Source organism: Orbicella faveolata, unplaced genomic scaffold (genome assembly GCF_042242905.1).
Source record: "Orbicella faveolata isolate gen_17 unplaced genomic scaffold, um_ofav_v1 contig_24, whole genome shotgun sequence".
Taxonomy (NCBI): Eukaryota; Metazoa; Cnidaria; class Anthozoa; order Scleractinia; family Merulinidae; genus Orbicella; species Orbicella faveolata.
In genome coordinates this window covers 28082837-28108610 of record NW_028301552.1, presented here as the reverse complement: position 1 = coordinate 28108610, position 25774 = coordinate 28082837, and the positions used below count along the sequence as shown (strand labels likewise).

General features: G+C 38.8%; 1 protein-coding gene and 1 pseudogene across 1 annotated transcript; one reads left to right on the top strand and one right to left on the bottom strand.

The window, feature by feature from the left end:
* Positions 1-6785: 6785 nt before the first annotated feature.
* On the bottom strand, positions 6786-11238 carry LOC149111198 (serum amyloid P-component-like; annotated as a pseudogene).
* Positions 11239-21972: 10734 nt separating this feature from the next.
* LOC110065434 (adenosine receptor A2a-like) lies at positions 21973-25229 on the top strand. The gene is made up of 2 exons (XM_089291923.1): positions 21973-22181; positions 23330-25229. The coding sequence occupies exon 2, from the start codon at positions 23340-23342 to the stop codon at positions 24243-24245; it is 906 nt and encodes a 301-aa protein (XP_089148049.1). The 5' UTR covers positions 21973-22181; positions 23330-23339; the 3' UTR covers positions 24246-25229.
* The last annotated feature ends 545 nt before the right edge of the window (positions 25230-25774 follow it).

The following is a 25774-nucleotide window of genomic DNA, read 5'->3' as shown; positions in this document are numbered from 1 at the left end:
TATCCGTTTAATTTACTAACAACAAAATCATTTCTGGGGTTATTCAGCAGGTTTTATATAAGAGGTGTTCTGCTCTAGGGGTAGAATATTCGGAATAATCCGAAATGATGAGGTCACTTGCACTTGGTGACCGACCCGGGTGCCTTCATTAAAAACGTGCCTCACATGATGGTGTGTGGCGAAAACTCCTACAGGCATGAAAAACAAGCATTGTTTATCTTATCTTTGTCTTTATCGTATTCTTAACCAAGTAGCATATGAAACTGCTATCGCTACCCCAATGTGACCGAGGTAATAAAAAGCATAGAACTAGAGAGTGTGACAAATGGATTATTTGACAGCTGGAGTGTCATTTTCAGGAAAACTAAACAAATACGTAGGTGTAATGCAGGGAAACAAACATGATAACATTAGAAAGGACCTGGCTGCTGGTAATAGCGAGTAGGAGGAATTTGACTAATCACTCAATAATAAGAACAATCCAAGACTCTTAGAAGTTACACAATCGAAAACCTCGTTCGTCTTGGAAATGTTTATAAAAAGAAATACATAAACGATTATTAAGAACCACACAAAATGCAGTTATTACCACAACTATTAGTCAAAATATCCAAGTCAAGTTTGCGAATGTTTTCTTGAAAGCTGACAATGACGGTGAACTTCTAATATTCCTCGGTATAAGATTCCACATAACTTCGTCCCGGTATATCTGATAGTGTCCTTCTCCATATGTTATTATATTATATTTAGTCTATAGCGGTAAATGCATTTAGCCTCAAGGTGCCATGAGTTTCAAGGCATGTCACTCAGACAGACGAAACAAATACAGCAAACACCCACAGACGAGAGCAAGTGCACATATAATATGTACACCATGTATATAGGAACCAATTCAGCCTGATAAATGAAACATGTTCTCATAGAAAAAGGAAGAGGATGTCGGAATAAGAAAACACTGATATTAATTTTTTTTTTTATAGCATTTATTTATTTTTTAGTTAAGTAATAAAACATTGTTCGTTAAATAAAGCACCACATATATAAGAACAAATTCAGCCTGATAAATAAAACATGTTCTTATATAAAAGAAAGAGGATATCTGAATAAGAAAGCAATCATATTAAAGCACTTAATTTTTAATGTTTACTTATATTAGTAACAGCATTTATTTATTATTTCATTTGAAGTTTATTTGTTAGTGTAAGTAAATTAAACCTCTGGTAATATATATTGTATAGTATTTCCGAAACAAATTTTAAGAAATTTTCAGGCTGATTTCTCACTAAGCACCCGGTGAATAAGGAACTCCGAAATCACAGGTTCTTATATGCCGGTGTGATTACAGGTAGGTAAAGGACCTATAGCCGCCATGTTTGCTTTCACATTGATACAAATTGGGTACGTGATTTATGAAGGGGCAAACTTAGGCCCCCTCCACACTATGGTCATTTTGCATTTGTGTTTGAGTAAAGATCGGGCAGGGAAATATTATCAAAACGCCATCGTTTTCGAAAAGCTTCCTTTTCAAAATGTTTTCCGTCTACATTAAAACGCAAAGACGGCGTTTTCAAATTTCTCCTGTTTGAGGAGCGTTTTCGAAATGCTCCGCCTTTTTGACGGATTAGTGTGGACGGTAGGCCTAACCGCACAAATAAAGCAGCGTTTTCAAATTCCTCCGGCGTATTGTGAATGGGGCCTTAAGAAATATTACTGAATGACCCAATTTCCAAGAGGACTAAAGAGAGGAAATTCACCTAGAATTATGCAGCTTAAAAACCTCAAAGTTGTTCAGTGAAGCGATGAGCGCGTGTAACCAGCGTCAACAATTTAATACGGACGCATTTTTGACAAAGTTGAATACTACCTAATTTGCAAAAAAAAAAAAAAAAAAAAAATGGTTGCAAATCGAGATTTGAGGGAGATTTAGTTAAAATTATACTAGGACAATTAAATTATTCATTTTCGATTCATTTACTCTGTGAGGTAATTTTGTATCCCACTAACTTGTCTGTATATTACTCAATATGCTGCTTTTAGTCTTTTGCCATCAACTTGCCAGTCAAGAAAATGTCAGTGTAAGGCCTTAGTCGACTTAAATGACCTACTTGTTCAATGAACTAGTCGACACAAGCCAATTTCTAATGCGCTCACTGGTAGCTTAGTTACCTTCAACACCAGAGTCACGTCTTAAAGGGTAAAACACGAAATAACTCACGCCTGAGAAGACGTGACACGACCACGATGGCATAAAATATTTTGAACAAATACGCAATATCATTGCAGGTACCTAATGGAATTGATAGGGACTTTACCAAGAACTGCCAGTAGCAACAATTTGCTTCCTCAGATATAATATATAATTAATTAACACATTATTTGACGATATAACCTCATAACCTATATGTGCGTCCCCGAGTTTCGCCCCTCAGGAACATGGCATAAAAAAAGTTTATTTATGTTTTGTAATAAATAAGTGTAAAAGTTCACGGGACAAGTCAATTACTACAAAGTTACAAAAGAGCCAGATTTCTCTTCAGATTTTTTTAACAGTTACTATACGTTTTAGTTCAAAGCTCATGAGAAATGTTATTGTCCGTGTTATAGAGGAGTCTGGGCTGGGAGGGTGGGGAGGCGGGGCTCGTCACTCGAAAATAAACTTTTACTCACCTAGCGCTTGCAAAAGCATCTTCAATGGCGAAGAAAAATGAAGCAGAAAGGAATAGGGAGGCTCTTCAACACCCTAAACTGATTGAGAGAGCTCAACGTGAATTTAACAGATCTATTTAAAGAAGTGAGGAATCGAGCAAGTTCCAGTCGTCCGCGTGCAACTGATCCACACCCAGCAACAAACTAAGCAATGGTGCTCCAAATGGACAATACAGACCACCAAATGTTCTACCGATGTTATGGCCATTCAATCAATCACTCAATCAACCGGTCAGTCAATCCAACATTTAGCCAGTCAGTCAGTTAGTTACGCAGGCAGTCATTTGAGCCTTCAATCAGTCAGTCAGTCAGTCAGTCAGTCAGTCAGTCAATCAACCGTTCAATTGATTAATCATCCAACTATTTGATCGATCGATCGATCGATCGATCAATCAATCAATCAATCAATCAATTAATCAATTAACCAGACAGTCTATATGTCTGAACAAATGTATCGGATGATCAAAAACGAAAGAAATTGTTATCCCTGGTTGATACGTGACACTTAAATGGATATAAACGTTCGGCAGGAACCATAATCGGGGACGGAGACCTTAAACGCGCGCCATTTGTAGTATTGGGGCTGTCCCTTTGATATGGGACAATTTTGCTATTTTTAGAACAAATTGCGCCATCGCGTGCGGCACACACTCGTACATGCTGCAAGGACTTTTGCAGATGCAGCGCGGTGAAAATGGCGCCCGAAATTCCCGAAATTTTTTATGCTTTTGGCCCACAATGCAATACGTTTATGTCTGTTGGAATTTTGGTAAGCTGCTCCAGTATGAATGAAGTAAGACAGTGTCGAATTTAGGTATTCCCAATTATATCACTGAGCAAGTTGTGTTCTGCTCCTTCTTTTACAAGAGCTCTACATTACTCCACTCTTAATTTTAGATATGTTGAAGATTTACAGCTTTTCTATAACACAGCAAAGAATTAGTTGGATATAGCGTTTCAGGACTTCAAAGTTTCCCTCCTCTTACCACACGCTTGCGAGGATTTCGCCAGAGTCTATCGCGACCGAAAAGTAAAAATAAAATTGCAAGATTGAGTTTCGCCTGAATTGTAAGCAACGCTTGATGTTTCATCAAGGCCCAATAAGTTTACTTCTGTAAATACGGCTCAGTTTTGTTTGTGTAAATATCCAATAAATTGTCTGTTGTCGTTGAATAAGAGCGCCCGCCGATGCTTGTCTTGCACCAGTAAACATGACAAATTGGACTATAGCAGAAATAACCAGCAAAGCTACGCTGACGCTTTCTTTAATCAACTCGAATAACGATTTCGATTTTGTTGGTTGAGTTATAAAAATCCTTGTCTATTTTATTTTCGCAGTGTAAAATTTCGCTATGCTGAAGAAACATACATGATGTTAGTAGCCTTTTGGCGTTGATGGAAATTGTTAAAGCATCTCAGCACAAAAGATAGCGAAAGAAAACTTTGACAAGATTTGTTGACAATTGAAAACACCGTATGCGTCGTCGGAAGTAATATATCAAACACGAAAGACCGTGTTTGACCACATTTCCAAACACCGAGAAGAGAGTTGAAAATACGACGCGCAGCGGAGTATTTTTGACGAACTTCGGGGTGTTTGGAAATGTGGTCAGACACTGTCTTGAGTGTTTGATATATCTTCTCAATCGAAACTAAAACTAAGGAGAAAACGGAGAAATAAAATCGTTCAAATCTATGCTAATTAAGATCAGATATCCAAACACCGTCACGGTCATGATTTCCTTTGTTTAAACTTAATGAATTATTAATGAGTTTGAGAATTTCCTTTCTAAAACTTTTGCAAACTCGCCTAACAAGCAGAAAAAATAAGAAACTATCAAAAACTGGTTTTAGTTATGATTAAGCATTGTTTGAGAAACTCACAAATTAACTCGATACCAGTGTAGAGAGTTTTCTTATATAAGCTTTATTCTTTATAAGTCAGATCGACCCTGAAAAACTCACCTTTTTTCACTAGCTCAGGGCTAAAACTACATATAAGCGCTCTGGTTCTTATTCCCTGCCATCGCTGTGAAAAATCCGCAAGAGAATCTCGCAACTCTCGCCATTTGATCACGCAACATGACAACATCCATGCGAGAACCCACAACATGTGTGTGGATCCGCGCGGATATATGTCAGGGTGGCGCACTTTGTCCTAAAAATAGCAAAATTGTCGCATATCATAGGTGCGCGCGGATCCCAAGACTTATGGTCTCCGTCTCTAATTATGGCTCCTGCGTTCAAACAACATAAAAATTAAAATCTGATAAAGTAAAAATATGTTAAAATGTCATCTTGTGAAAAACACAAATATTTCGGGCAAAAGACTTCTTCATTGTCAAGAAGAAGAAGGGCTGAAGAAGGCGATGCCCGAAACGGTTGTGTTTTTTCACAAAATGACACTGACATTTTTTACGTTGTCAGTTTTCAATTTTTATTTTGTTTGAACGTTTAAGTCGTCATGTCTGTCTGTCTTTTTGTCTGTCTGTCGCAAGCCGTCAATTAGCTAGTTATGATCTCATTTAAACTGCGTCGTACGCGAATACCAAAATTACTTGTCTGACTTAAAAAAAATAAAGGAAAACAACTTTTCTGTTGAGCCTTAGAGGAGTAAATGGCGTTTTCGTCCGGAGCACTTCGCAGAAGATGCACATTGAAATCCACGTACTGGTAGGTCTGCAAATCCAGGAATCCTGTACGTCCAAGGCACCGTCGTCCATGGTGAGCCAGTCTGAGAGAATCGTACTTCTTCAAGAGTATACAGACCCAGTCCTTAGATAAAAGCGCCCTCGATCTGATTGAAAAACGACAAACCAACACGTAAACTTATCGGAACATCAATAAAACATCGGCAGAGAAAAAGCCCTCTCTGTATTTTTGTTAACATTCCAGTCGTCCTTTTTCGTCTGCTGTCAGTGTGCGTTGCCTAACATTCAAAGCGAATTATAAATAACCAAATAAATCAATAAATAAGGCGTCTGATTAGTTTATTAAAACGACTGGAAAAAAATTGGGGTGCCCGAGCTCGTTAGCGAACTATAGCCATTTTTCAACTGACAGAACTCAATATCATAGCAAATCCGCCATGTTTTCAATGTGCGCGTGCACGAGCGCTCGCTAGTGACGCCATAAATTATGCACAGTAAGGACGCGCAATGCAAATGTGAGGAATCACCTTAATGAGGAGGTAACACTGATATGGGACCTGAACAACGCCTGGGGGAATTTTCCGAAATTAAACGCAGATAAAGTTCTGATACGGCGACGAGATCCAACCAAAAACTGCTCTATGTCTAAATGCACTCCTGGTACACGTAGACAGATTAGGTCTTAAAAATAGAATCCATGAAACACAAAAGTAATGTGATTAATCGACTGGATTTTTTAAACTGGTTTTACTTATAGAAAGTATTTTGACCAGTTAAAGAGTTGTCATGTTATACCCATTCTTCAGAGTTCCACCCTTGAGATAACCTTTCCATAGCTTACTAAGTTTAACCTTTTTGTCTTTGTACGTATTTGAAATCAACCAAATCACTATCAGCGCGCAAACGGCATAATGGCGCATCCTACGAATTTGCGTTGGGTGAAACTAATGCGGTCACGATGCTTTGAAAAACGACCGCTGGCAACTTCGAATTTTCGGCACATTTAGAGGCGAATTTTTGTGAGATTTGGAACTTGACAACTGGGTGAGTATCTACTTGTAGTTTGAACTGGTACTTTTAAGTGATGGCGAGAAAAAAGTGCTTTCTGGAACGACCTCCTTTGATTATTTTTTCAGAATTGTGCGAGTATTATAGAATAATGGAAAATGCAACTTTTTCAGAGTAGTTTACTGGATTCCAAACGCCACGGTCTTAGATGCTGTTGAAGATAAAAGTTCTGAGACATATATAGTCTAGGCGAGTTTAGGTCGCCTTGTTGTTTCATAATAACTATTTATTTCCTTGATCTCGTTAAAATATTATTTTCAGAATAATCACCATGCTTCATAGCTCGGTAGCCAAGCTGTCGATTGCCACCAGGATTTCAGCTGGGAAGTAATTGTTAAATATACTGTGGTCTCCAACTTGTTATGGTTGGCATGGTGACGGAGTTAACACACTAAGGTCTCCTTGGAGACCTTGCTTAAATTCCACCCACTTTAAAACATTCCCCTCTCCAAAGAGGCAGGACCGAGAGAGTGCAGTGATGTTTTCCCTAGAAAGTACGTAATCCCATATATTCACATGACCCAAAGTTCCAATAAAGAAGTTATCCAGATCCACGTCTGCTTGGTTATGACCTAACACAAGTCGTCCCCCATCTTCAATCACGCCACCAAGATTCGCGCCTGTGCCCCTTTTACCGAGTTGTCCATCTTTATAAAAAATTCCAATTGCCAGCGGTATTTTCCCACGTCACACAAATGCGGTGCAATTTCCCATCGACTGCCGATATTCTGGTAGGGCTGCGTGAATGCAAGAGAAGTAAAAGTGAATGGAAGTAAATGGTCAAAAACAACGATGTTCTGATTTCGACGTTTGACCTAACTTTGAGAGATTCAGTTTCATTTTAAGAAGCCGTCAAAGGACAAGAGGTAGGGAAATTAAGAAACCACGACGGCGACGTCGAGGACGACGTTAATAAAAAAGGATTTATATTTTACCTACGAATCTCGCGGTACCCTCAAGTAATTTACTATGTTTATCTCTGTGAAAAGTATCACGAAACTGAATCTGGGATACAGCGATAAATTCGAAATATCATTTTAGAAAATTAGCCGTCGTTGTTCACGTTCTCCAGACAACGCAGAATTTGGTCATTTCACATTGTTGTTGTGCAGAGTACGGCAAAAAATGCGGCCAAAATTTATAACGTACTTGCACAGCATTTGTCCTGCTCATTAAATCTTTTATTTGGCGACGTTTCCGTTGCCGTGATTTTCTTAAACTCTCTAAAATCAAAACAGGACATCAAATTAAAGGTTCAAAAGGACACATAAGAAAACAAAAAAAAAATGCATAAGATAAAATGAAGTAAAATAAGGCAAAGTAAAGTGTAGAGAATGACGTGACGTGAGGTGAAGTGAGGTGAAGTGAGGTGAAGCGAAGTTGGGCCTGGTGGAAAAAATAACATCTTTGCTTTGGACTGCATTACCTAAATTAAAAGATGGATGGAGAAGGTTGACGAGGATGAGGAAAGGCAGTAAGAAGAGATGAAGAGGAGAATGAGGGGGAGCGAATAGAATGATGATGAAGAGAGTGAGAAGGAGGATGACGATGATGATGTGAATGAGGATCATCATGATGATTATGATGAGGACGAGAAAGAGGAAGAGAAGGAGGAGGAAGGGGAGAAGGAAGAGGATACTTGATGTTTAAAATTGTGGTTTTCTTTTAAAATATAGTACTTACCTGTAATTCTTATTCCCAATAGCTATACGAAAGCTTTTAAAGTTTTTTTATGACAAGGTCATTTATCCTTCCCTGGAGAGCATAACTGAGTGGCGTCCCTTGATTATTGTAACTCGTCTTCATCCAAAAGCATAGTGTAAATTCTGTAAGTTTTGGAATTGAATCTACCATAACAACTGAATCAGTAGTGTCTCTTGAAACAAATTTCCAGCGTAATCTGAAACAGTGAAGCCAAAAATAAACAAATGGAATATGTTCATATGCTTTTAATTCTTCTAGCTAGAAAATGATATATACGGTACCAAATGTCTGTATAACGGGCAGAAAGGAAGTAGTCCTCAAGGTGACTTTGGCTTCTTTAATGTAAACTTGTTTAATATGAAGGTTCAGCCATCTTCAGTAACAGAATCCCCTAGTGGGTGTTATATTAGTACAAACGAGCCTCTCTACAACGGTTAGCTTGAGGACAGAGGAAAGTGGCCGTCGTATAAAACAATCGTTTTCTGGGAGAGTACAACATTTTTATTTTTTGGTTGGGAATCCTTCTGCGAAAGAGGGCCAGACTGCTAACACCCTGAATTTGCGAACGGGAATTTGAGCGATTAACGAGTTTGCTTTTAAACTCTGAAAGGTCTCTGAAGAGTTTGTTGGCCGAGACGAAACGTCGCGTCAGACTTGCCACGAACTATTTTTTCACAAGTATTTGTCAATTCTTCTTAAAGTGCTTATTGCAGTAATAAATACGTAGCACAAAAAAAATATGTCAATACCAAAAACCAAAAAGTAAGGTTCAGAAGAAAAATATCGACAAGAAATTACAAAAATGAACAAAGCGCAGTGAGCATATCAATTTGTGCAACGTTTTCTCTTAGTATTGCTGGCATTATTTTCTCTTCAGAGAAATAAAACTGTCAAGGGGTTGTCTGCTTGGCCGAGCTGTCAAGTATTCTGCTAAGCAAGGCTGTCACTCGTAACTGGCTGTTGGCGAGTGGGCATTTAGGCAGTTGGGACGCGCTTTACGTTAAAATAAGAGTAAATGCGTAGACCATCCGCCGGGATAGCCGGCGATAGCCCAGTGGCACCATCAACTGGAGCTTATCCCGGTTTCTGTAGTATGAAACGGTTTGTAGTATTTCTACTCCCCCCTTTATGGGATACAAGTCCATCACAGGTTTACCCGCCGGCATTAAAATTTGCTGGTACCTATTTATACACGTGGGTGGACATGGAGGAGAGAGACACTATGTGAGTAGAGTCCTACCCCAAAAAAACAACGTAATTACCCCGGCCAGGGCTGAAGCCCAGACTGCTCGATCAGGAGACCAGCGCACAGATCATTAGGCCACTGCCTCTCCCTTGAAGTTTGTTGCAAACAAAATCCTCTGTGTCCGTTTCATCCATGACTTTACGATTAAAATAAATAAATAAATAAATAAATAAAACCGTACTTGTAAACACTGCCGAGCCAAACTTTATGGGATAAAAGAATTGATTGATTAAAATAGAATAGCAGTGAGGGCTCGGGGTTACTGAATACAGGACATTGAAATTTACGTTCTCTATAGGGCAGACATTGGCCTTGACCTTACAACTCAACTCTGCTATAGGACAATAGAAAAGGCTAGTTTCTCTGAGCTATCTAAGTTAGAAGTAGTTCCAGGGAAGCTGGGCTTCTCCTTACCTGCCGTGGGGGATGAAGTAATCACCAACTGGTCGGACACTGCCGCCTCTACTGATATTGGAGCCAAGGTGGTACCTGCGCTTCCACTGACAGATGGTGTATCCGTGAGCAAATGCGGCGTTTTCACAGCGGATTGTACTGTGCTGGTTACAGCGGCCGTGATTGTTGTTGTTAAAGCCTCCACATCGACGCTAACACTAGTCTTTGCAGCAGTATCAAGTAGTAATGGAGTTGCTGTAGACGGGCGATTGCCAGAAGACAACTTTTAACTTAGAATGCGCACATTGAACAAAAACAGAGTTCATGAATGCCCCTTAACGAGATGGTGAACTAACGCGGAACAGTCTTGAAGTATAAAAAGTACACACCGGACTGGATTAACTTAAACACAAAACAGAGCTAGGTGCTAAGTGCTTCGTTTCTAATTTATCACCTCGCATCCAGCTTGGGTTCATGGAATAAGTGGTAAGTAAACGCAAACATTTAACCACTGCCCCTCGTAAACTAGGTAGTTTTTCATTTTTGTACGTTGTCCCCTAAGCCAATAACTTTCATTAATTATTATTCATTCCACAATCGCGCGTTGGACATGAGGTGATAGATAGCCAACGAGGCTCATAGCGCCGAATTGGCTATAATCATCTCATATCCAACAATCGCGAATAGAATAATCGTTTTATTAAAAATGCCCCCAAAAGATAGAAAACTAGACCAAAATAAAATTAAAAAGCTCAAGCGTACGATTACCATATGGTATAATGGCTCAAACGCATAAGAGCTAAACCAATGAAAACTCTCCAACTGCATTATCCAATGATCCAGTTTTTAACACTTATAAATAATGGTTATCTTTTTGAGAGGCTTACAAGGCTCGAGAGTAAGCTGGAAGTAGAAATATCAAGACGTGGGGTTACTGAAAGTAGAAAACCGAAATCTACGTGCGTTCTAGCCCAAACTTTGTCGTTATTTTTCTCAGAGGACCCTCCTGAAAACCACCTTATGGTAACTGGAGGCCTCCTCTTAAAACATTATGTATTATTATTATTTTATTTTTATTACTTGATGTTATCCTTAGTTAATGTCTACCCACCCTCTTCCAGCTCCAGGAAAAGACTGGAAAATGCTTGTTTTTCTGAATTATATAAGATAGAGGAAGCATCGGAGGAGCTGGGCTCCTTAATTCATACCTGCCGTAAGGGATGAAGTAATAACCAACCGGTCGGACAGCGTCGCTTCTACTGATATGGGTGCCAATGTGGTATCTGCGCTTCCACCGGCGGATGGCGTGTCCGAGTGCAAACGCAGCGTTTTCATGGCAGCTCGCAGTGTGCTGGTTACTGCGGCCGCGATTGTTGCTGTTGAAGCCTCCATATCGACGCTTATCCTAGTCTTTGTGGCAGTCTGAGGTGGGACAGGAGTTGCTGTAGACGGGCGATTTCCAGAAGACATGGCGTTCACGAAGTTTAATTTAGTTAAATTGGAATCTTTTATATTGAGCAAAAAACAAAAGAGTTCGTGAATGCCCCGTTCGGAAACCAAAGGGTGAACTTATACGGGACACTATTAAAGTACACAAGTACATACCGGACTGGATTAACTTAAACACAAAACAGAGCCAGGTGCTAAGCGCTTCGTTTATTTATCACGTCGTTTCCAGAGTGGGCCATAAAATAATTTCTTAGTAAACGCAAGCATTTGAGAATCAGGCCCCTCGTAGACTGAGTTTATATTTATGTTGTCCTCTACTCCTGCAGATATCCATTGATAAATAATGCTGCTCTTTTTCAGAGGCTTACAAGGCTCGAGAATACATGTAAGCTGAGCCCCCAGCTGGGATTAGAAGTGTTGATTGAGTTACCAAACGTAGGAGCTAGACAAAAAGCTATGCGAGCTACAGCCCAAACGTTGGCCTTGACCTTACCTCTAATGCCTTCTCCCAGCTCCAGGGCAAGACTGGAAAAGACTAAATTTTCTGAATCATCTAAGATAAATGAGATAGATAGATGGGTTTCTTCATACTTGCCGTAACGGGTGTTATAATCGCCGAATGGTCGGACACCGTCGCTTGTATTGATATTGGAGCCCAGGTGGTACCTGCCCTTCCACCAGCAAGTTGCGTGTCGGTGTGCAAATGGGACGTTTCAATGGTGGTTTGCACTGTGCTGGTTACAGCGGCCGCGATTGTTCCTGTTGATAAAAGCCTCCATATCGATGCTTGTACTAGTCTTTGGTGTGGTATCAGGTGAGACAGGTCTTGTTGTAAACGGTTGTTTACTAGAAGACATAGCTTGCAGGAAATTTAATTAGATTTATTTAGAATGTGTGCGAGTCCACACCATTTGAGGATAATGATATCAACTTTTAGGATTGTATTATTGCGTTCGGAGAACGGAAGCTTAATTTTGACCTGTGGCTTTCTTGAGTTGGTTTCCCTGTGCAGGGTTATATGCAGAAAAAACCCGCATTCCTGTAAGGACACCAAAATGGCCACCCCGCTTGATTTTTGCAGGGGCATTTCACGGCCAGTAAAATGGTACCGTTACTAAGACATGGGACAAGACATGCGGCGAACATGTGAGCATGTGAGTAGGCCATGTGAGCTTGTCTTTGCGCCGGATCTTTCTATGACTTCTTTTCATTCAGTCGCCGTAGGCTTCGCTATTTTGTGCACTCAGCGTTGGATTTTAGTGAATTTAAGCGCTTCGACGGCAGCGTTTATGGAAACCTGAGGGAATTGTCCTTGTTTATTTTATATCTTAACGAACACGACTTTGAATCGCCGTGGGAACAGCTCTACATTTTGATTGCATTTGTTGATTAGTTCCAGTCGCGACAGAGATATGTAGCTCAGTCTTTATCGGGTTGAATCAGTATTGTTTGGAATCGCGGAAAAGTACTCTGAAGCCGAGATCCATAGGCTAAGAGGGAGCCTGAACCAAGGAACGGCAAATTATGTAAATACTGTCTACTATATTCATCAGGGGAATACTCGAACAGTCGCACGGAGTTTGTTTGCGCTGACCACAAACAAGCACACGATTGCAAATGTTTACTTATGTTTGTGCTTCCAGCTAAGAATAGTGTATGTAAAATATACTTTTACAAGTTAGCTTTTACGCTTAAACACTACCAGTTAATGTGAGAATATTTTGCACGAAATTTGAAGGCTATAAATGGAAATATTTTAGTGCTATTAAACTTAGGAGTCTACGGAAACTGGCGCTGTCACGCAACGTATCAACAAATCGTAGTTTGTACAGGGGACCTCTTAAAATAGAATGGACTTTGACACTATGATATATCTGTCTGTAAAACCTCGGTTGCCGATGAAAAACGTTGATTTTAGCAATAGACAGAGGCTGAAAGTCAGCTAGTGAAATAATTTAAGGTATATATATATATTAATTAAAGTGACGGCGTCGAACGCACTCACATAATCTTTGACTACTACTAGTCATATCAGCTTAAACTGAATGAAATTTTATACGGCTGGTTTTAAAGATAATCTTATAAAATGGTTTGGTTATCAGCAAGCGCGCGATTTAGTCTAGGCTCATTATTTAAGGAGGAAATCAAAGGCTTATTTAACTTATTTGACTTTAAACTTTTGGACTGAGTGTTAAAAGCAAACTCAAGTTAGTCTTTTCAACATACCTCGGTTGCCTTCTTTGTTTTCTTGACATCCAATCCTCTAATAAACAAGATGACAACATTGTCTTAAATATGTCAATCATTAAGTCATGAGCAATAGGCCGGAAACTGAGTCGTGGTTTAATCAGGGGGCCTTTGATGGTCGTGATTTTAACCGAGTACTGTACAACATTCCCAACAGTCGATACTGTTCGCTGTCGGAGCTTAAAAGGAAACTGAAGGGGCTTTGTTCATTCAACATATATTGAAAAATCTTTTTTTTTGAAATGAAAGTTTGTTGAAAGACACTGTTACCAAGGCAACAGTAAGATGACGTCACAATGTTTGCAAGTGAGCTGTGTTCTTGGCACTCAATTGGATCTGAATTCTAAAGCGACTGAATGTCTCTTACAGCGACTGAATGTCTCTTACACTTACAGTCCAGATGTAGATCTTCAAGATTAAAGCCAGGCAAAGTTTAAAGAGAACTCATTGAGATCGTTTTCGAAAAAAATGGGAAGAAGATTCAATTAGAAAAATAAACGGTCGTGGAAAACACTTCAATAAGAAAACGAGCGGGATTTAAAAAGGAAAAACGCTTCGAAGAATATTTTGAGGTTCTTCTTACTTTACAGTATATACCTAATTTTGTTGATATCAGAGCTAGCTTCCCATTTAGTATTCAAACAATATAGCTACTACAGTAATCGTATCTATAACGAAATTCTCGATCTTGATTGGTTCTCCGCGCGCCTATTTGCCACGTAATCGGCGCGCGATCACGTGGCTGTCCAGATTACAGGTATCCAGTTTGAACTTTTTGTAATTGGACACCCGTAAATGGATACCCACGTGATTAGCACGTTAATTGCGCGCGCTTTAATGGCTTTCTTTGCAATGTTTCCTACAGCTTTTATACGTTTTCGGTCAAAAGAAGTTCTCAAAAGACATTTTTAATTCTGAAATTTGCTATAGACACGAATAATTAGTAATTGGACTTCGTGTCGTACAATTCAGGGAGTAATCGAGCTCGTAATTTCAAATCGGCCTCGCGCTTCGCGCTCGTCCGAATTTGAAATTACTCGCGCGATTACTCCCTGAATTGTACTCCACTGGGTCCAATTAATATTACTGATATATATGTACCTGTGACATTAATAGAGTGAAAATAATAATATAAAACAAGAGATGATGATAATAAAACAATTATAAAATATTGGCCATTATATACTGTAACAGTTTTACTGTAAAGTGTTGAACAACAACCACTTGGCGCTCGTAGAAAGATCGAAAGACTAGAAAAACTAGAGAAGATGGGGACTGAGGACACTGAGGTCAAGAATACCGGAACAAATGTCGGAAATGGAAAAATGTCATATATGTCAGAGGCCAACACAAAAGATCTCAATAGGACTCAAAGACCTCATACGGTCTGATAATACCGTAGGGTAAGCGATAATGGATACGTTTAACAGGACCTGGCAGGGTACAGAGCCTTAGCCTGCGTAGCAAGCGTTTCCGTGGGGTTTGGAAGCAAAGAAAGACCGAGGAACGGGATTTTCGGTGTTTTGTCTGCGCGGAAAATGGGGCGAGAACCAAAAAATAGAAAGAGGGGGGTGGGAGAGGCTTGCCAATCTCGCATCCCAACCTTATAAAAACACCAAATCCCGCTCCCACAGACAACTGAAATTCCCGCTTCCCGCCCCTGTTTTCAGCTTAAATCCCGAATATCACCACGAAAACAAGCCAAATCCAGCTTCCCGCCAAACCTATTGGGAACCCTCATATCGGCTGCATTAGCTTCTCTGAAATCCAAGGATAAATTAAGTAATGTATGTATGTAAGTTCGATAACAAACGTTCGTTACCAAACTTGTTTGCGTCAGCAAATGTATTCACACTTAGAATGCCTTGAGCCGTGAACCTACTGAATTACCGTCCAACGTGATCAACAAATAACATTGCTAATTAATTGAAAGTTTGCGGAGTACGTTACTGCGTTGAAAAAGTAAGAAAAAATAAAGAGAAAGAAAGAGAAAAAAAAAAGAGACGAATCAACATAGAAGACCCCTATGGAACTGAACGGAGTTAACGCGAGAAGTATTTACACCAACTGAAATTCTGCCGGATCAATAAAAAACTCCGTCTATTGAGTTAAAATGATCATTGTTACCAAAGCCAACAATTACTGTCAGCGACAGAAGCTTCAGAATTCAATTCGCCAGGTTAATTTTTCGGTTAATAAGCTGCTCTTGACTTTTAATATGGGTTGTAATTTGCTCAATAAATACACAAATGACCGCAATACAGCAATCTCCTCGCAACAATGTTTCCCTTAATTTCATTTGGAAATCTTGTTTGTTTGTTTGTTTGTTTTTTGCTTCGGTCCACCAGCCTGTTCTTTCGACAAAATTACAAAATACATATGTGCGATCGGCCAAACATAACCTATTGGAGTAGAGACTTATGGGAAAAAGGGATGTTTCAGGATTTTATTTGCTTAGGGAGCAGCAGTTGTGATGGATTAAGTCAATCAACACCAGTAACAAGCTGACATATATGCATCTTGCTATCTAGCAACACAATTAAGATTGCTTACCTTAAGTTTCGTGAAAAAGGTCACTTGTTATACGGTAAAATCACCTTTACCTTGCTTCCCGGGGTGCCTTATTACCTATTATTCCAAGGAGGATTTTCTTCGTAAAGCCTTGGAATAATCGAAATTTACGGCTAACCTGTATATCCCTTTCATTATTTATTTTTGTGAATTAGTTTGGCTAGATTGTAGTTTTGTTTTTACTTCTAGCATTTTGTCAAGTAATCAAGAAGCAACAATAAGAACAATTATGGCGGTTTTGATTGGTAAATCAACATCATAGTGGTTAAGCATGATTATAAAAAAGTTTCCATATAACGCGCGCTCTGATTGGCTGAAAGAGCTTGCTTTATCAGAGAACAGAGCACGGGTTGATGACGGTAAGTTGGCTTTCAAATTTTTGCTTCGGAATTTTGACAAATTTGACCCAGATTAAACACCCCCTGTGATTCAGACAAACGCAATGGAAACGAGCTATTTGTCTGTAGTAAATATGGCTCACTAGAGACCATTGTTAGCAACAGTAGTGTTAAAACTGTACTAAAATAACAAGTTTTGCTAGATTCCCGCCGACAAAACACATAGCGAAATAAACAAATTCTCAACCTAAACAGTGCTTCGATAAAAGACATTATATTTGTTACGAAGGCAGAAATTATACTTAAGAAGTACAACAACGACAGAAAACAACAACTGAACTGTCTCTGTTTACGATGAGAAGCTTTATTTTTGTAAAAATGCTCAATTGCTCAAACAACACTTACATGTAATGTAGTAACGCTCGTTCTCCGGTCATCTCAGCGAAGTGAACCGACGAGTGGTCAGTGCAAAGCTTGCTCTGATATTCTCTTCTGTGCTCGGAGTAGAACCAGTGGGAGCCGTTTAGTCTTTCTAACCTTTACGCTAGTTTCGGCAATCTTGCTGCATGCGGCTACAAGCCGTAAATAACTGTAGCTCCGTTCAAATTCAACTCGGCATTTTGCATTTTCATCCGCAAGCTTTGAGCTCCGCGTTTCGTAATTTCCACTGGAAAAGTACACGTTTTCATGGGCCATAATACGGCCGGATTCCTCTAGACTATAAGCCTTCACCTACCTTTAGATCCGTATTTAAAATTTAACTTAAAAGCGAACTTTGAAGGCATCGTTCTTCTCTCGAAAGCCGCTCAAACACGAAACTGAAAGCTTAGCTGAAGTCCAGTTTGTGATTGACAGCTGTCGCTTCGTTAGCCAATCAAATTATTTGAACAATTCTAACAAGGATTGTGATTGGCTTATTTTAGCGTGCTTCATCAGAGAACAGTGCACGGCTGACGCCACTTTTGTTCGTTTGGAAAATAAAATTTGGTTTGAAAATTCAGCCAAATGCGTGGGGAAATTATCTGATTCTTTATCATAAAACAAATAAAGAAGTCTCGACTGCGCTCTGTTCTGTTGTAAAACACTTAGGAAGCGGTAGAGCACTCAAGAAGTAGGGAAAAACACTCGACTACGTCTCGTGTTTTCCCCTACGCTTCTTTCGTGCTCTACCGCTTCCTGCGTGCTTTACAACAGAACAGAGCACAGTCGAGGCTTCTTTATTTGTTAAATAATTAAACTTATGTGTGTTTTTTTTGCTTCTCAATAGTGACAAAAATTGCTCTTACTTAGCACTTGTTACCAGGAGGGAGTACACCTTGGTATAAACATATATTTCATTCTCCAGTCCACAGCCGTCAACCGACATCAAGCAATAGAGGGAAAGTACATGTGAAATGTCTTGTTGAAGTGTTATTGGCCGTTGTTGATTTTTTTAAATAATAAAATTAAAATATAAAAACCACCAAACAACAAACAAATAAAAACAATCAAACAAAACAAAACCTCGCGCTGGCGCTAATATTTACTTTTTGCAGTGCAGACATTGACGGAATCGCGTGTCGTTTTTCCGTGTACAACTGTTCAGCTGGAAATATTCACTCCCGCCTGTTTAGACACTCAGATATAACTGCTGTCAAAAGCGGTCTTTTGGTTCTTCGAATTTTTATTAATTTTGTTACTTTACTGATAATATACAGCAGGAAATGAAACTGTCTGATGTGCACTCAGTGATTAAGTGATTACTGTTGCAAAAACCAACAAGAACCTCCAATATTTCCTTGAAAAAAATGGCCTAGCAAAAGAGCAGAAGTCATAATTATATAAATTATATCTACCCAAAAGTTAGCTTTCGTGTACAATATTATTTTGTGTGTTTTTGTTGTTGTTTTCATTTATTTATTTATTTATTTATTTATTTATTTATTTTCAACCTCATCCTAAGCATTGCTCGAATTGCTGTTTTATTCAGTCTACTGAGAACATCATTTATTCCATTTGGGCAATATACAGAGAAACGGTGTACGTTTTTAAAGAAGTTAGAAGTTGCCTCAGTTAGCAATTAGTAATAGCAATGGAAAATACTATGACCCAGTTGTCATAAGGACAGTCATATTTAGGCTTACCGGAATATGGTATAACTTTTCACTTGTGGATGGTATAGCCTTGAGCCATGTTTCGATCTATACCATTTCAGTAACTCCTCGGAGCAAAACCAAAAGCAAAACCAAAAGCAAAAAAAACAAAAAAGTACAAGAAATATATATATAATGGATTACTAACATCGAGCGATAATTAGCGAAGGTTCCGTCACTTCAATATCGACCACTTGGACTAGTTTAATGCTGGAATCAGACATTCTATTTCTTTGATCAAGCTGGCAAGGCATGTTGAATCTCACGATCTAATCCATCCTTTAATAGAGTTCAATGCCAAACTCGATTGCTCAAATGGCTTGGGCCTTGACCCCCAAGGCACTGGAGTATTATTAGCTTGCATTACACCTAAACATCCGCTGTCAATTTGAAGACTATTTTTAATTGCCTGTACTAATTACAGACTGAATGTAAGACATACATTGTACAAATAGTCTTTTCTAGAAAGCCGAATTATTTTCGTGAACATCAAATGTTGTGAATGAGTGCTAGTAAACTCTACCGATCCAGTTTCGTTTGTTTAGTCTTGATAGCTTTGTGTTTTAAATGTGTAATCTTGGTGGACCAGCTGACAATGAAACAACAACTTGCATTAGATCACAAAGATGAACTTTGCAGCAATAAAGTTATTTTTACTATTTTGGATCGTTCCTTCTTGTAGCCGACTAAACAAAGCTGTAGGCTACAGTGTATATTTCAATGAGAAGAAAAAAAAAACAATAAATAGCGTTCAAAAGGTTTTCAAAATGAATTAATTTCGACAAGCTTCTTTTAACTATATTTACTATTCTTCGTAATAGGCGATTTGCATGATGGCGTCATTTGACTACGACTACCAGAATCCTTCACGTTTTCTGTTTCTTATGCTAATTAGGGCAATTGCTATTTAAACCCCACTGGGAATTTAAAATTTAAATAATAAAGAAAAAACGAAAGGAATTCTGGTAGTTGTAGTCAAATGACGACAACGTGCAAATCTGCTATTCAATATTTTTTGTACTTTTATCGTAAATTTATATCGATCGCATTGCCTTTTTCAAACAGTGTCTGGGAGGAAGAAGTTTAATTTCAGTGTGCAATTTCCTTTTCTGTGAATCGCGAACAGTCCCTTAAATGCCACGTCTGTGAATCTCTCCATTTCTGTTTAGTAGCGTGCGCTTCCATAAACAAAAAAAAATTAAGCAAAAATAAGGCAGGTAGCATTAAGTTACTCTCTTACTTAAAGTGCCACTGAAACGAAATTTTTGTATGTGAGATTTTTGCTTAGTAATAAAGTTTCAACCTTACTTGGAAACACTGCAAACTTTTTTTTCGCATGCGGTAAGCGAAAACTGCTTTTTCAGCCGTTCGAAGTTGGCTGGTTAAGCCCAAAATTGGCGGCCATTTTGGCGCGGCCAAAACAGCCTAGTGACGTCACTGGTTGTATTACTCTCATGCTGCGCTGAAAATTTAGAGTGATTATGGGAGAAGAGATTACTGTTCGAAGCCCCCCAAAAAACATCTTAAGGACATCTCAGAGCTGTAAAGCAGATAATCACAGTAGCCTTAGACATGAAGAGGTCGAGAGTCGATCCTGGGGCTTTCCAGTCTATTTAATTGGATGTTTGCGGGATATTTTATGTAAGCAAGCAAACGAGTGGGAGTTCTTAGATCGCAAAATGATCAGGACTCTTGGTGAAATGCCAGCACTCAATTAAACAATATCTACACTCATAAAGTAAAAAAGACATGAAAACAAGAGAAAGCGGCTTTTGAAAATATTATCCGGACTGCTGCTGCACGAATCGCAGCAACAACGCTTCGAGTTTTCGAGTTGCTTCGCTTCGAGGAAACCTGACGCTTTGTGAGTTTCACGGCGGACGAGATTGTGCCACAGTGACCTTTAGTCCAGTTGTATCTGCTACATCCTACAAGTTATCACAACAGCAACGATTTAAGAAACCCTCTTCTTTTATATGAGGGAGCGAATTTAAACTATAAAGGTAAACTAAGCTGCCATGACCCTACAGGTATGTTTTCAGGAAACGAGAGAAAGCGTGACAATGTCGGCGGCGAAAGGTCATATATGCAAATTAGTTCAAATTCTGTTTAATCAACCTTCGAAAGGAGTGTAAACTAGTGACGTTTTAACGAATTGTTTTGAACTTGGATATTATTAAATGAAGATCATAGACATAAGTATGTGCTAAAGAACTCAAAGTAATCGATCGGCCGTGAAATATTGCAATTGGGAGATACGTGTAAAAGAGAAGCGAAATTCCCGCTTTGTTTACACTGATACGTATGCGGCGATAAAGCAAACCCTGCTGCGGATCACAATTTTCAAAGATACATTTTGTCTACCACAAGAACTCTCACTTATTAGTATCATAAAAAGATGCCCTCAGTGTGCAAAGAAGTACTCGACTCAAAGATGGTGGACCGTTAATAACTTCGTGATTGTGCGGATGGCTGATGCGCTTACGGCTTTTAATGCAGTAAAGTTGCCGAGATATATTCGAACCTTGTTAATAGACCTTAGATAAACGTGAGAATCCAAATTTCAGAACGAGGCTGAAAACAGACGACGAAATATCGTGTTTAGGCTTCAGGACGTGATACAAAAGTTGCCACAGTCGTCTTCGAAATCTCCAATCGAGTACTCAAGATCTTCGAAAAGTATACTGAGCTGTTATAATCTGTAGCATTTATTCTGGTGAATCTACACTCTCTAGCGCCCTCCAACGCTTATGATGTGTATTTCCTGTCAAGGCTGGACAGAAATTACAAGGTAGAAAACTAGTAGGTATCGACAATATGAAGAAATAAACTTGAATAACTCAAGTGAAAACAAGAGAGAATCTAGAGCGCTTCTTGCGTGAATACAACCAGTGACGTCACAAGGTCCTTAAATTCGGTTCCAGAGCCCGGACACAGTTTTGCTCCAAAAAGTCGATTTCAACATCTAAAAAAAGCACTTTCCGTTAGGATATGGCAGAAATAAAGTTCACCATTACTTTAAGCACGTTTGAAACTATAGATTGGGATAAAAAAAGAGACTACGAAAATTTCGTTTCAGTGGCACTTTAAGTATTCGTCTCAACTCCTAAAAAATGCACACAGCTAAATCCATGTACATCCGTCAGTGTCCCACTAATGTAATTAAGGTGACAGACAGGTCAAAAGCTTTTTAAAAGTTACGTAGGCTTGTGACCATGGTTTTCTTACGAACCAATAAAAATGAGGTAGAAATGCCCGAAAAGTTATTTTTGGTAAAGTGCGATTGAAGGTTGCAAAACATCAGGAGCATTTGTTTTTACACGCCATCATTTAATAAACATTAACAAAAAAAAATGATGTTAGAACGAGACTCATTGGAGACATTGCAAATTGCTATCGCTAGCTTGCCTTACGAAAACCAATAAGAATCGATTTCGTCACAGTAGCACTTAAACTCTTGATGGACTGAAGGCGATAACACTGAGGTGGCTTACATTTATCTCCTGGCTCCTGGCTTACCTTTATCTAGTGATGGTTGATACACTTGATGATATGCACTTGATTCCTCGCAGTACGAGTCGTTTGTCTTATGGTGAGCATATATAAAACGATAACATGAAAGAAGGCATTACAGGATTACCTCACAGTCACAAATTAAACTACGCTTAAATCCAAGGTAAGTGTATTGCCAAGAGACCGAGTTACCAGATGTGTTTAAACATGAATTGAACGATATTTAGTATCGTGGTTAGCAGCCAGTTCACTTGGCGGTCGAAGTTCGAATTACTCATCTTTTGGTGACAATATTTAAATAATAAAGTTTTAGTGTCAATTTGTTGAAGCTTAGAAGTCATCTATTTTCTTTAATGAAAAAAAGAAAGCTGGATTCAATCTCCCTATTAATTAAGATTTGTTACCGACACGACTCACATTTTTTTTTTTTCATTTTTTATTATTTACTTACATTCATTGCAAAAAAAGTCTCCAAAATTTACATTTGGATCAAAGCTTATTGTCTTGCCCGCCATCAATTTATGTCTACATCTATTGCTTTCTTGTAAGGAATAGCGTTTGATTTTGCCCTTAAGAAACCAGAACATTATTGTAATCTGATACAAATCTGAGATTGAGGCCCTTTTAGAATATACGAGTAATCGATTTTTAACTTATATCAGTATCCACTCAGCTTCGCTGAAAATTTCGAAAAAGGCACCGAAGTATATGGTACAAAATTTGCTCCGCTTAGAATCAGGTTGGATGTAGATATACACCCCTAATGTTAAGTAAAATCATAACAGAGAGAGCCGATTCAATATTTTTTCAACGGCAGTGTTTACAGAAAATTTCTGTAAAGGTCTTTTCATAAGCAACACATCTGTGCCAGCCATTCACAGATACAAAGCTGACAACATGATTCGAGCCAGAGGCGACGGAAGAGACGACGGATTTAAGATATTTCATAGCGAGGTTATGGAATCGGGAGCTTTGCCCTCTCACACTTTGAACTGCGTTAAAAATGTTATTGATAAGGCCTTGAGGTGTTTTGCTACCGTTTTTTTACTTTTGAGACATATCGCATCCCTATGAAATTTCCATGTTTTAACGTAATCAGTGTTGTGCTCGGTAATCTTTTGGTCAAATCATACCTGGTGAATAATCATAGCGGTGGAATTTTCTTTGAAACCCCCTTGTCTATATACTCTGCGCTGAAACAGACATACATTTCAGTGTTTAAGTCGAGTTCACTTGCGTCCAGTCTCGCTAGAATAGCAGAGGACAATCCATAATCATTTAATAATGTCCGTTTTTTATTATGCATTTTAGAACAAGTGCAATGGACTTCACACACTGGAATACTTTCTGGACAGTAACATTTAGTTTGACAGCCATAGTGGTAACCACAGGTAACCTTATCACCACTAGAATGTTCCTGAAAAAAAGACTCCGGAAACGTCCACACTTCTTGTTAATTAGTTTGGCCATCGCAGATATGTTGGTGGGAGCCTTATCGGTTCCTCTGTACATTGCTGTTGGGATTCACTCGAACAAGCTTCTTCTGAATCTTTCATTCCAATGTGTGGACATTTTCACGGGAGTGATCTCCATCTTTACACTGGCGAGTATTTCACTGGAAAGAATGCACGCCATCGTCTGGCCTTTTCGTCACCGCGCACTGACGTCAAATTTTTACAAATGTGTCATTGGTATCCCGTGGATCGTAGGTTTGTTGGGAATTTTATCCCGCGTGCTTCTGCATTTCTACATGATATCACCATTGGCCTTTTTTGTCATAATAAACGCATCCGTGTCAACCCCTCTTCTGTTCACGTCCATGGCATACTTTGTGATGTGGAGGAAACACAGGTGCCGACATCCTGACATGCCTCAGGCAGCTGGTCGCGATGAGAAATTGGCAAAAACATTGTTTCTTATCACCGGAGCGTTCATTATCACCTGGCTGCCTTTCCATGTTATTAACATCGTTATTTTCTTTTGTTTGCCTTGTCGAAGCTTGCCATATTTAATGATTCATATCATGAAGGTGTTGCAATTTAGTAACTCGTTCATCAATGTTATTGTCTATCCTTTAAGAATTTCGGAATACAAGGAAATCCTGCTTGAAACATTGACTTATTCTTTAGCATGTTTTACGTCCTATCGAATCGAAGGTACAGGAATAGAGCAAACGACTCCAGATAAAACTTCATCGAGCTCTCGCAATCATAGCACATACGTCTAGGCGAAAACTCTGAAGAAGAGTTTTCCACAAGGAGTCCTTTATAAAGAATACAAGCCGATTCATTTTCCGGTGGTTCTTATAAAAATTACTGTGGTGTTCGTCGTATCTTTTAGAGGTTGAAAAAGTGATTTTGGTAGCTCTAAGGGTGTTCATCCGTAAAAGGCCCACAGCGGGAGCTTTTCGTGACTTCTTTTAGGGCATTGAGCAGAACACAAATATGACAGGAGATTAATAATGTGTTGTTTTAGAGTTGGTACCTCTTAAGAAGCTGTCAGTGTAAGAACCAGCCACTCGATTTTCGGCCGAGAGCAGAATTTCTTGAAATTTTCTGTGCGAGACAATTAGTCCATATGATAAACAAAAATAGCAATAATTTGGCTTTAAATGCTATTTTTCAATATTCCTGGTGACGATTTCCGAAGACCATCCAAAACCGTGAAAATCGATCCGTTTCGAGTCAAATTTAGGCGTTTCGCTAAAGGCGCTGAAAAATTATGCTTTTACTCAAAGACTATTAAACTTACTGATCATTTTATTTCATGTTTATTCTTTTGATTAACGGTAAAACATTTGAAATCGAGCTCAAGATAAATTAATCATGATTTTTTGAAAATGTCCAACAAAGAGTATTCAAAATTTAAGCGGACATGTTGCTGGTTAAAGAAGTGTTTCTCAAAAGCATAACGTGATCTGGAGCTCTGACCAATATCCATGTTTAGTACTACGGCTAGTGTACCGGGAGCAGGAAAAAACTTTGGGCACTAACCTTTTTGAACTAACGGAGTTCGATCAACATAGCTAATATTCAACCGCGAAAGCGTGCGTGACCCAATTTAGCACCGATTATTGTCCCTAAGTTTCCCACGTAAAATTTTAAGTTTTCCGCATAAAATAATATTAACTTGAAGTAAATATTCTCTAGACGTGCTCTTCGATCGGGATAAGGCATGAATGGCCTTAAATTCGCCAAATATTCCGCCAAAATTAGGAATTAAAAAAACAAAAACAAGCGGTAAGGTTGCGATGTAAACTATCCGGCTGTCTGGCTTAAAAGTCGTTTTTTCTTAAAGTCGGTTTAAAACATTGTGGACTGTATGCAAAAAAGGACTATCACATTTAACAACTAGAACCGTCAATCATATAATATAATTTACTGCCTAGAAAGGAAAATTATTTACCGCTAATGCACTTCAGCTGTGGCGAGAATCTAAAGAAAATGTAGATTTCATACATTGAAGCACGCTAGAATACATATGTCTAAGTCACTTTTAGCCTGTCACAGACATTCTTATTGTCTTGTTAAGTCATGTTAAGTTGTATTATAATAAAGTTTCCATATAACGCGCGCTCTGATTGGCTGAAACAACGTGCTTTATCAGAGAACAGAACACGGGTTGATGATGGTAAGTTGGCTTTCAAATTTTTGCTACGGAATTTTGACAAATTTGACCAAAATTAAACATCCCCTGTGACTCAGACAAACGCAGTGGAAGCGAACTATTTTTCTGCAGTAAATATGGCTCACCGAG

Coding starts and splice junctions, on each gene's coding strand:
- LOC110065434 (XM_089291923.1), top strand. CDS start 23,340: ATGGACTTCACACACTGGAATACTTTCTGGACAGTAACATTTAGTTTG.